The 12,311-nt window shown below is 43.7% G+C and overlaps 1 protein-coding gene across 1 annotated transcript; it reads right to left on the bottom strand.

The window, feature by feature from the left end:
• Positions 1 to 523: 523 nt before the first annotated feature.
• LOC120397708 (ATP-binding cassette sub-family B member 5-like) lies at positions 524 to 7,119 on the bottom strand. The gene is made up of 4 exons (XM_039524056.1): positions 7,024 to 7,119; positions 6,056 to 6,259; positions 4,718 to 4,856; positions 524 to 630 (listed from the first exon to the last, which is right to left on the bottom strand). Exons 1-4 carry the CDS (start codon positions 7,117 to 7,119, stop codon positions 533 to 535), a joined length of 537 nt encoding a protein of 178 aa, XP_039379990.1. The 3' UTR covers positions 524 to 532.
• Positions 7,120 to 12,311: the final 5,192 nt, after the last annotated feature.

The raw sequence follows: 12,311 nt of genomic DNA, 5'->3' as shown, positions 1-12,311 counted from the left end.
CGTTAGGGGGCATCTGGATTCTGACAGATTCTGTGCATAATGTGGATCCAATATCAAAATTAGGAAATAGAATTAGACTAGACTGTTACCTTTCCTTTGGAACCACCTTTGTGCTGTGAAAGCTTCCATCCACCCCTTTAGTTGGGATTCCACACACAGCAGTTGCCAAAGGAGCTATGCTACAAGGAAGCTGGAGGGTGGGGAAGGGGGCCTGATTTCAGCACATCCTGGGGTATCTGTGGGTTTGGGGATGCATGGGGGGAGGAGCGACATGTACGAACAGAACAATCTTGGTTTTTTGCAGGAGGCGGTGATTTTAGTTACCATCGTGCCTCTCTCTTCTTGGCAGAGTAAAGAACTTAATGCACATACTAGTGTATGCGTAACCTGCTTATTTTCAATAAATGAAGTTGATATGTCACAAACAAGGACTTTCACAGCAAAACTTTGGTATCTTTGTAAGGTACCTGTGCTGTTGCAAGTGAATAATATAACCCCTTTTTTCTCCATAAGCTCTGAATGTGTTCCTACTTCAGCCACAGCACCATCCGCTATGGCCACTATTACATTTGCAGTCCGAATGGTGGAAAGCCGATGAGCTATTACAAGAGTGGTTCGACCTTTGCTGGCCTGTAAACAAACAACCAAATTGTAATTTGTGTCCCCTGTGGCTTGGAGATTTAGTGCAATTTACTCTAATTGGTCATATTGAGACTGTAGTTCCTCCCATCGATTTCATTTGCTAAACATCCTGACAATCCGTGAGTTTTTCCACAGCTGGCAACTAAAACCTTTCATATCCTGGTCCTGTCTCTGCTGAGCTACAGGAGACCTGCTTCCCGGCATCCACACTCAGCAAACTCAGAAAGCTTCTTTTGCTTCGCCTGATTTTCTTGACTCTCTCTCTCTTTAATTATTCTATTCAAAATTAAAAAAGCTAAACTCTGAGCTGCTTTAGGTTATGCCACGTAGAACAGTCTCATAGGGACTGATTCCTTGCAGAGGCTCAGATGGAGCAACATGTACTCTGGGCCTGTCCCAAAATGCCGCTGTATAGAGGTCCAGGTAGCATGAAGTTGGCTACGCTAGCCTCACACCTCCCAGGAGTTTTCCTGAACGGTGGGAGCTCTCTACTGTCTTCTTGAGGCTTCTGTAAGTGTAAGAGGCTTCAGAGTGGCATAAAGACACCCAGGATACATCTACTCTGCAATATCTCACCTGAGGCTGGCCCAGGTCCGCTGACTCAGACTCATGGGGCTCAGTCTGTGGGTCTTTAAAATTGCAGGGTAGACATTCAGGTTGGAACCCAGGCTCTGGGACCCTATGACGGGGGAGGGTCTCAGAGTTCAGGATCCAGCCCAAGCCCAAATGTCTACCCTCAGTTTTACAGCGTGAGCCCCACAAGCAAAAGTCTGCAGACATGGGCCCACTCACAGGTGTTTAATTGGTGTGTAGACATACCCTAAAAGGTACCTGGTTCACATTCATGTAGTCCCATTTGAAACAGGACTATATTAACAAGAGACACTATTAAGGGCCCAAATGCAAGCTATTCCACTGGGTAGGAAAGATAGAAAATGTGGCAAAAGACCACCTGGGCTTAACCATGAGATCTTGCATGGTGTAAAAAATAAAAAGGAGTCATATAAAAAATGGAAACTAGGACAAATTACAAAGGATGAATATAGGCAAACAACACAAGAATGCAGGGGCAAGATTAGAAAGGCACAAAATGAGCTCAAACTAGCTACAGGAACAAAGGGAAACAAGAAGACTTTTTATCAATACATTAGAACAGGGGTCGGCAACCTTTCAGAAGTGATGTGCCGAATCTTCATTTATTCACTATGATTTAAGGTTTTGCATGCCAGTGATAGATTTGAACGTTTTTAGAAGCTCTTTATGTCTATAATATATAACTAAACTAGTGTTGTATGTAAAGTAAATAAGGTTTTTAAAATGTTTAAGAAGCTTCATTTAAAATTAAATTAAAATGCAGAGGCCCCTGGACCTGAGTGCCACTAAAAATCAGCTTGCGTGCCGCCTTTGGCACGCGTGCCATAGATTGCCTACCCCTGCATTAGAAGCAAGAGGAAGACCAAGGACAGGGTAGACCCACTGCTCAGTGAGGAGGGAGAAACAGTAACAGGAAACTTGGAAATGGCAGAGATGCTTAATGACTTCTTTGTTTCTGTCTTCACCAAGAAGTCTGAAGAAATGTCTAACATAGTGAATGCTAAGGGGAAGGGGATAGGTTTAGAAGGTAAAATAAAAACAGAACAAGTTAAAAATCTCTTAGAAAAGTTGGATGCTTGCAAGTCACCAGGGCCTGATGAAATACATCCTAGAATACTCAAGGAGCTAACAGAAGAGGTATCTGAGCCTCTAGTTATTATCTTTGGAAAATCATGGGAGACGGGAGAGATTCCAGAAGACTGGAAAAGGGCAAATATAGTGCCCATCTACAAAAAAGGGAAATAAAAACAACCCAGGAAACTACAGACCAGTTAGTTTAACTTCTGTGCCAGGGAAGATAATGGAGCAAGTAATTAAGGAAATCATCTGCAAAAACTTGGAAGGTGGTAAGGTGATAGGGAATAGCCAGCATGGATTTGTAAAGAACAAATCATGTCAAACCAATCTGATAGCTTTCTTTGATCGGATAACAAGTCTTGTGGATAAGAGAGAAGCAGTGGATGTGATATATCTAGACTTTAGTAAGGCATTTGATACGGTCTCGCATGATATTCTTATCAATAAACTAGGCAAATACAACTTAGATGGGGCTACTATAAGATGGGTGCATAACTGGCTGGATAACCGTACTCAGAGAGTAGTTATTAATGGTTCCCAATCCTGCTGGAAAGGTATAACAAGTGGGGTTCCGCAGGGGTCTGTTTTGGGACCGGCTCTGTTCAATATCTTCATCAACGACTTAGATATTGGCATAGAAATTACGCTTATTAAGTTTGCAGATGATACCAAACTGGGAGGGATTGGAACTGCTTTGGAGGACAGGGTCATAATTCAAAATGATCTGGACAAATTGGAGAAATGGTCTGAGGTAAACAGGATGGAGTTTAATAAAGACAAATGCAAAGTGCTCCACTTAGGAAGGAACCATCAGTTTCACATATACAGAATGGGAAGAGACTGTCTAGGAAGGAGTACGGCAGAAAGGGATCTAGGGGTTAGAGTGGACCACAAGCTAAATATGAGTCAACAGTGTGATGCTGTTGCAAAAAAAGCAAACGTGATTCTGGGATGCATTAACAGGTATATTGTGAGCAAGACACAAGAAGTCATTCTTCCACTCTACTCTGCACTGGTTAGGCCTCAACTGGAGTATTGTGTCCAGTTCTGGGCACCGCATTTCAAGAAAGATGTGGAGAAACTGGAGAGGGTCCTGAGAAGAGCAACAAGAATGATTAAAGGTCTTGAGAACATGACCTATGAAGGAAGGCTGAAAGAATTGGGTTTGTTTAGTTTGGAAAAGAGAAGACTGAGAAGGGACATGATAGCCGTTTTCAAGTATCTAAAAGGGTGTCATAAGGAGGAGGGAGAAAACTTGTTCACCTTAGCCTCTATGGATAGAACAAGAAGCAACAGGCTTAAACTGCAGCAAGGGAGGTTTAAGTTGGACATTAGGAAAAAGTTCCTAAACGTCAGGGTGGTTAAACACTGGAATAAATTGCCTAGGAAGGTTGTGGAATCTCCATCTCTGGAGATATTCAAGAGTAGGTTAGATAAACGTCTATCAGGGATGGTCTAGACAGTATTTGGTCCTCCCATGAGGCAGGGGACTGGACTCGATGACCTCTCGAGGTCCCTTCCAATCCTAGAGTCTATGAATCTATAAAACATGAACTAGGTATCTTTTAAAGGGCAGTTAGAGCACAACACTTTACCACGCTTCACAAATCACACCCCTTTGGTGCACTTTGCCAGTGCCATGTAGACAAATCGTTCGTCAGTGCTGAGGATCTGTTTTTTGGAGTGACATGCAGTGGAATAACAATCAATGCACACTTCTTTGGCAGTGCACATCTCTATGAAAAGCATTAACTAGAAGGTATCAAGATTTACACACCCAAAAGATTAACATTACTGTAGCACTTCTTAATACCCCATTTGGCATTTTTGTTAGCATTGGTCTGATGATCTGAAAGTACAGAAATATCTATTGTACCAATTCAGATGTTTGTGTATTTAAAATTGATTTTCAAGAAATGGGCAAGATGTTGATTCTAAAAGTTCTAACAGTGACAAATTATTTGCCAAAGGGCAAATGTTGCCCTCAACGATTTGCACCCTATTTACAACCTGGTGGTAGCCAATGGGTTTGCATGTGCATCAGGGCAACTTTTGGGCCCCATAACCACATGACAATACATTCATTATATCTTAGTGATTTAGACCCCAGTCTTGCACTGAGGGCTCACCCGTACAGAGCCTCTCTGCTGGATTGGGCCCTGGTCAGAGTTACCATGTAGTTACTGTTGTTCCCAGTGGGGCTACAGCATTGTTACAGCTGAACAATGGGCAGCATTTGGCAGTAATTGAGTAAATCACCCCTGTCATTGCAGTACAATAACAATCTTATTCATCTCTTCCTTGTTTTGAAAGAAAATATATTTGATTGAAGAAGATGGAAGTAGAGGTTGTGCCATTAGCCCAGCATTTACCTTTTCCAGTGCGGCTTGGACTACTGACTCACTTTCTGTATCCAGGGCAGATGTGGCCTCATCTAACAAGAGAATTTTAGGGTTGCGAACCAAAGCTCGAGCTATGGCTATTCTCTGCTTCTGGCCACCACTCATCTGTGCTCCTCTTTCTCCTACAAGGGTATTGAATTTCTGAGAAAATAGCAGCGACACCATCAGTTTTGCAGTATAGACAAACACTAAACAGAGCTTGATCCACAGTCCATTGAAGTCTATGGAAAGACACGCCACCCCCCAACCTTGATTTCAATGGACTTTGGATCAGGCCCACAGTGAGAGCAAGATAATTATGTATTACGGGAGCACCCTAGAGAAATGAAAGCTAAGGTTATATATTGTCTGATCCCCAGAGTGCAGGACACAAATCCCATTTGAAATGAAATCTACACAAGTCATTTTCAGTAGCAAAAATGTTCCCACAAGTAGGTGGTCATGGAATTTTTTCAGATGGGGTGCTAAGGACCAGAGGGGCAGCCCAAGGCGATAGAGGGAGTTTCTGCTCGATCTGGTACTGGAACACAGGTTTCTGATGTGAAAGACCCACATTTTATTCACTCAGCCACAGCACCCCTCAAAAAATACATGTCAGATCTGCTGCCCTGATTCAGCCAGGTACTGAAGCACCTGCATAACTTGAAGCACTAGGGTGACAAGATAGCAAGTGTAAAAAATAGGGCTCGGGCTGGGGGGGGTAATAGATGCCTATGTAAGAAAAAGCCCCCTATAAAATCGGGACATCTGGTCACCCTATGAAGCATGTAAGTAGTTCTATTGACTGTGAGGATACTCATGTGCCTGAAGTCATGCACATGCTCAAGTGCCTTATTGAACTGGTGCCTTTGTGCCATAAGCACTACACCGATCACCACCTTATATGCCTAAAAATACAAATTTTGAATGACACTGCAAATTCCACTCTTGGCCACACGGTGGCTGTAAAAAACAATGTTTTGTGCTTACATTTATCAGCTGCTGCTGAGTTTTGGTTACCATATTCTGTGATTTTGCAGACGGGCAGCTGTCCCTCAACTTGGGGCTGAGATTGAAGGAAAGACAACCATAGTTCTTACTTTTAAGATGCATTTATATCAGAGTCATCCATGCTTCCAGCTTTTGGATTCACAATTATCCCTCCCCTGACCCCAGCCTAGATTTGTTTCCATTTCCTTAGATGTCTGTTTCAGAGAATTTAGAGAAACATTGCAATTGCTGGAAATTCCTTCTGTCACACACACACACAAAAAATGGTTTCTTTTATGGTCATATCTCAATATCTCACTTTATTTCAGTTCATTTCTAAGAATGCAGGTTATTTTAAGTACCATACTTACATCAGGAAACTCCATGATAAAATCGTAAGCATTTGCTTCTTTTGCTGCATTCTCAATTTCTTCATCAGTTACATCCTCTCGACCATATCTTATATTGTTTCTAATTGTTGTCCCAAACAGAACAGGTTCCTGACTGACTACACCAATGAATTCTCGGTATCGTCTCAGATTAAGGGACTTTATGTCGTGTCCATCCACTGTGATCTAAAGAAAGAAAAAGACTATGAGAGCCTGAGGTTGTATATTATTATTTTTCTTCGTATTTTGTATTACTGTAGCACCTAGAAACCCTGGTCATGGACCATGACCCCATTGTGCTAGGTGCTGTACAAACACAGATCAAAAAGACACTCCTGTTCTTGAATCTTTCTAAACCTACAAATGTTTAGGACAAAATCTTCCCATTCAGTTTGTTAGGGCAGATTTAGGATTCATGAGAAAAGTGAGGATTTATTTTTGTTTCAGTGAAGAAATAGTCCTTGGCCAGATGTTTCCATACACCAAGTGGAGATTTGCCTCTGCCAGCACCACATCTGCAGTAAGGCCAAAGTAAAGGAAAAAGGAAGGGGCCCTCAATCTGAATCCTTCCATCCCTTACATAGTGTTGGCTGGAGATATTTTTCATTTTTGCAGGAGAGGAAAACTTGAAACCAGCAGAGGCCATTTCTGCTTATCAATCATATGGTATTATGGTTTCTTGACACACACCCTAAGGTGTAGTGCATGAAGCATGGTGCAAGGAGGATAGACAGGGAAAAGAACAACCATCATGTATCTTAAATGGGAGATCAGTCCAATGCAAGTAATCCATACGGTGGAGGAGGTAACACAAGGTTTGGCACTTTACACTTTAGCTGTGCTCAGAAATGCCCAAGAAAATTCTTTGTCTGGATAGCAAATAGGAGAGGACAGATATAAGCGTCAGGCAATCGTTGAGACCAACACCGGTCTTCTACGTGCACTCTCACAGGACTGTGCGACACTGAAGCGGGGGTGGAGTGTGCTTGGCTGTATTTTGTTACAGTGGTGTTTTTTCCCATTTCACACATGAAGGGGATCACCATTACGTAGTGGCCTGGAGGACAGAGTTGTGAGAAGGTCAAGCCCAGAGACTGTCCTGTCAGGACCCTGACCCATCTCTCCAAAACTCGCTTGCCAATTCACAGCACCAGGACAAGAAGTTCAGGTTCTGGAGTGAGCAGCAAGGATGGAGTAACTTAAGTATGGATAATCAGTGGCCTCCCCTTCCTATGTGGTCATGTTACTGCAATCAAATTAGATACATATATGGCCCCTATCAGCATATGGCCCCTATCAGCATATGGCCCCTAAAGTAGTTAAGTTTAAAAAACAATAGCTTCTCTCTCCTCTCATCACATACTGTATTAAATACCATGAGACCCCAAGTCCCTTGGAGTAGTGTAGATCTGATCAGCTAGATCTACTGAAGCTAGATCTGAATAGCAGGTAGCAGGTGATTCAAACTGAGATCTGGGGCCAGACTCATTGGCAAAGATCTGCCAGCAAAGGACAGATCTGCATTTAGAGGGTCCCTCCTGAATAATATTTAATAGTTAAACATTATATTTATTTCAATTCAAGGCAATATCTACCCTCCACAGGAAACCCTATAAACAACACCGTTAAGCAAGTAGGCTACCCAACATTCAGGACACCAGCCAAGTGTGTGTTTGGGTGTTCTAAATCCAAGCCGAGCATCTGCAACACATTCCTAATGTAAAGGGTGAGGCTGCTCAGAACAGAAAACACACGACAGTATTTAAAAAGCTGCCAGTGATTTATGTAACTTCCAAGTGATCCACACTCTGAGGACTGCAAGGCTCACTTTGTAAGAGTTAGACTTTTGTTAAATCTCCCAGCATCAGATGGGAGGAACAGCGGCTGATTGTCTCAAAATCTCGTGTATTATAGTTGGGTACAATATTCCCAACTTTGTGCTCCACTTGTCTCCTTTTTCCTTGAGAACTTGTATAGCTATAATTCTTTATGTTATATTCTTGGGGGCAGCCGGTTTAGGAAAAAATCACTTGAGGCCAGACAGCAGACAGCTAACAAAACTACCATTTTATTTACAGACACAGAGCACAGCCAACCGGCTGAAACTGGCTGGGCTATCCCCTAATAATCTAACTCAGTTGCCATAGGAACAAAAACCATGACAACCAAATACACAACATATTCCTCCCCCCCAATAAGAACATCCCCTAAATAAAACACACACTAGACTAGAGAAGGAGGGTAGACTGCCTCCATTCTCAGCTAAACCCTGGGGATTATTTTGCCCCATAACTGTGGGTTCGCCCTAGCTAAAGATCCAGCCGATGAGGAGGCCTTCTGTCTCTAGGTGGATTACGGCGAACTCCTGGTGTTGTTGCACCCGAAAGTACCATGGGCTCAGGGTCCGCAGCACGAATAGGTGAGGAGGTGGTATCAGCTCGTGCTGGGCAAAGGAGTATCTCAGCCGCCGGCAGTAATGGAGGAGAACAGTCAGGAACAGGTGATTCGTGATTCGCTGTCTCACCAGAAGAGGTGAAGTCAGACCCCTCAACTGCAGATGTGTCCTGAGGACTGGCATGACCTGGCAACAGCTGATCTACATGTCGCTGCCAGGTAAGATTCTCTGCAGTCCGGACTGTGTAGGAAACAGGTCCTGTTTGAGTGATGATTGTGGCAGGGACCCATTAAGCTCTGGAAGTATAATTCCGAGCCAAAACTGGCTGTCCCGGGCTAAAGTTTCGGTCTTTTGCTCTGGGTGCCCGTCTGATAACTTGATATTGCTGCTGATGTTGCACAATTTGTCGGGGTTCAGCAGATCAAAGCAAGTGCGCAGCTGTCGTCCCATCATTAGAAAGGCCGGGGATGCCTGGGTCGTAGCATGAGGTGTGTTTCTGTAGGAAAGTAAGAAGGTATCCAGACGCTTCTGAATGGAGTGTTGTCCCCTTGCTGATTTCAAAGCGTGTTTCATTGTCTGCACAAATCTTTCAGCTAATCTGTTGATGGATGGATGATATGGTGCTGACGTGATGTGGTGTATCCCGTTTGCCTTCATGAAATTTTGAAACTCCTGAGAGACGAACTGCAGTCCGTTGTCGCTCACAAGTTGTTCTGGCAGACCAAAACGACTAAAGAGTCCTCGTAGTTTTTGGATAGTACTCTCTGCAGTAGTGGACTGCATTATAGAGACTTCTGGCCATTTAGAATGGGCATCTACTGCCACCAAGAACATGCTTCCTTCAAGGGGGCCAGCAAAGTCAATGTGAATACGTTGCCACGGGTTTTCAGGCCAGTCCCATGGGTGTAGGGGTGCCCACTGGGGTGCATTCCTCACACCCTGACACGACATACAAGCTTTTGCCTTCTCTTCAATAGCACTGTCCAATCCAGGCCACCAAAAATAGCTTCATGCAATTTTCTTCATGCACACTATCTTGATGTTTGACCAGCAAAGGCAACCTTGAGAGGCCATCTGCATTGCCGTGCAGAGTGGATTTCCGATATTTGATTTCATATGTGTGTGCTGAAAGTAACAATGCCCAACGTTGCATATGACTAGCAGCTAATGGGGGAATGCCTGTGTAGGGTCCAAAAATTGACGTCAGAGGTCGATGGTCTGTGAGAAGAATAAACTTTCGCCCAAACAGGTACTGATGAAACTTCCGAATTCCAAAAACAATTCCTAATGCCTCACGTTCGATTTGGGCATAGTTAGTTTCTGCTTTGCTTAGAGTGCATGAAACAAAAGCAATAGGTCTCTCTTCTCCCGAAGGCATAATGTGTGACACGACTGCTCCCACTCCATAAGGGGAGGCATCGCAGGCCAATTGTAGGGGTAAGGATGGATCAAAGTGCGTTAGAACTTCAGAATTTAGCAATGCATCCTTTGCTTTGTTAAATGCAACATCACAGGCTTCAATCCACTTGCAGGCCTTGTTCTGCCCAAGGAGCTCATGAAGTGGTTTTAGCAGTGTGGCTAACTGTGAGATGAACTTTCCATAATAGCTCAGTAGTCCTAGAAACGAGTGCAGCTGGCTTACATTTCGAGGTGGGGGAGCCTCCACAATAGCTTTAACTTTTGCAGGGGCCTTGTGAAGACCTGCAGAATCAATGATGTGTCTCAAATATTCAACAGAGGGCTTGAAGAATTCACACTTGTCTTTGCGAACTCATAGGCCATACTCTTCCAGTCTTTGTAGGGTAGCCTCTAAATTCTTTAAGTGATCCTCTTCATTTCTTCCAGTGACCAGGATATCATCCAGATAGCACTGAACTCCTGACAAGCCACACAAGATCTAGTCCATAGCCCTCTGGAACAGGGCGGGAGCAGACGTTATTCCGAAGGGTAGGCGACAGTATCGATAAAGCCCCTTATGAGTCACAATAGTCAACAGCTCTTGGGACTTTTCATCGACATGCATCTGTAAATATGCTTGACTCAGATCAATCTTACTGAACTTTTGTCCCCCAGCCAGGCCTGCGAAGAGGTCATCGATGCGGGGAAACGGGTATTGCTCTGCACACAACACTGGGTTGACAGTGACTTTAAAATCACCGCAAATCCGGAGAGAGCCATCTTTCTTCACTATTGGAATGATAGGAGTGGCCCATGGGATATGGGTAACTGGTATTAGGACTCCATTGGTGACCAGGCGCTCCAGGTCTGCTTCAACTTTTGGCCTGATGGCATATGGCACAGTTCAGGCTTTCAGATATTTTGGTGGACTGTCAGGTTTAATGTTCAATGTCACAGTGATTCCCTTCATACTTCCCAAATCATCTCCAAAAACAGCAGCATGTTTCCTTAGGATAGGGGTTAGACTGGTTTCTTCTTTAGTCATCCGGTGCACTTCTGCCCAGTTCAGTTGAATCTTCCCAAGCCAAGACCTACCCATTAAGGCTGGGTAGTTACCTCTCACCACAAACAGTGGCAATTTAGCAGCCTGTCCATTGAGCTCCACCTTAACATCAATAGTGCCCAACATGGGCACAACTTCTCCCGTATACGTCTTCAGAACAGTTTTTGTTGCCTTAAGCGGAAGATGCTGTAGCTTTTCTTTATACACAGTCTCGGAGACCAGAGAGACGGCTGCACCGGTGTCCAGTTCCATGTGTATAGGTTTGCCATCCAACAACGGGGTTACCCAGTATTCATGTGAGCCCACTGCCAAAGACAAAACATGCAGTGACACTTCCTCTTGCGATGAGGTGTCACCTTGATCATCCTGGGTCTGCTCTAGGGTATGCAGGGTTCCTCTTTTTGTCGGCCAGACCACAGGCCTCTTTTTCTTTTGTTTACAGGCACACTCAATGTGTCCCTTTTTGCCACAGTGTCGACACACCAGGTCCTTACACCAGCATTCTGATGCCTGGTGACCCGGCTTACCACAACGGTAACATTCTTGACTCTGCACAGTTTTGTGGGTTAGTTCTTGTGACATTTTTTGCACCCTAGGGGATGCACCAATGTATTGCGCCTCCCTTGTAGCCAGTTCCATGGAGACAGCAATATCAACAGCCTTCTGTAATGTAAGCTGAGCCTCTGTCAGTAGGCGCTTCCGTATAGCTTCACTGTAGAGGCCACACACTAATACTATCTGTTTTACAAAACCGGTTTGGAATAATCCCGTAGTGTAGACGTACCCTTAGATCGATTTTCCCCCGTAGTGTAGACCAGCCCTAACAATGCCAATAGAAAAATAAAGTAGTAATAAGCAAAAAGCCATGGTAATTTCCATTAAAAAATAAAGGAGGAAAAAAATAGTGTTTGTCAAATGGAAAAAGACCAAACTGGCTTAGCAAGAAACATTATGTTCAGGCTCTTAAAAGGAAATTGCAAACAATAGAATGCAGTTACCAAAGCAAAGTAACTGTGGCAGTTAGCCTTAGACTGCAAACTACCCAATGCTAAAGCAGGTGTGGTGTGGGAGATGTTTTAAACTGCAGACTAAAAAATATGAAATATTCAGGCTATAATATCTCCCTCCCTCAATTATGCATTTGTAAATTATTTGCTTAAATTTTAATTTTTTCCTCTCCCCAGAAACCCACTATAGATTGTATCGGAGAGGTAGCCATGTTAGTCTGGACCTGTAAAAGCAGCAAAGAGTCCTGTGGCACCTTATAGACTAACAGACGTATTGGAGCATGAGCTTTCGTGGATGAATACCCACTTCGTCGGATGCATGTCTATAGATAGTTTTTCTTCAGATGGACACATATTCTGTCACATAAAGGGAGC

The sequence above is a fragment of the Mauremys reevesii genome, linkage group 2 (assembly GCF_016161935.1).
Source record: "Mauremys reevesii isolate NIE-2019 linkage group 2, ASM1616193v1, whole genome shotgun sequence".
In the NCBI taxonomy this organism is placed as follows: Eukaryota; Metazoa; Chordata; order Testudines; family Geoemydidae; genus Mauremys; species Mauremys reevesii.
The sequence above is the reverse complement of the archived record's forward strand: the minus strand, read 5'-3'. Positions and strand labels throughout refer to the sequence as shown.

What these genes read in the sequence shown, in the direction of transcription:
- LOC120397708 (XM_039524056.1), bottom strand. Translation starts at nt 7,119, where the DNA reads ATGGTGATCCCCTTCATGTGTGAAATGGGAAAAAACACCACTGTAACA. An exon ending in CTTCAGTGTCGCACAGTCCT is followed by an intron (nt 6,260 to 7,023) that starts GTGAGAGTGCAC and finishes TTCTTTCTTTAG; the next exon opens with ATCACAGTGGATGGACACGA. An exon ending in TTATCATGGAGTTTCCTGAT is followed by an intron (nt 4,857 to 6,055) that starts GTAAGTATGGTA and finishes CTATTTTCTCAG; the next exon opens with AAATTCAATACCCTTGTAGG.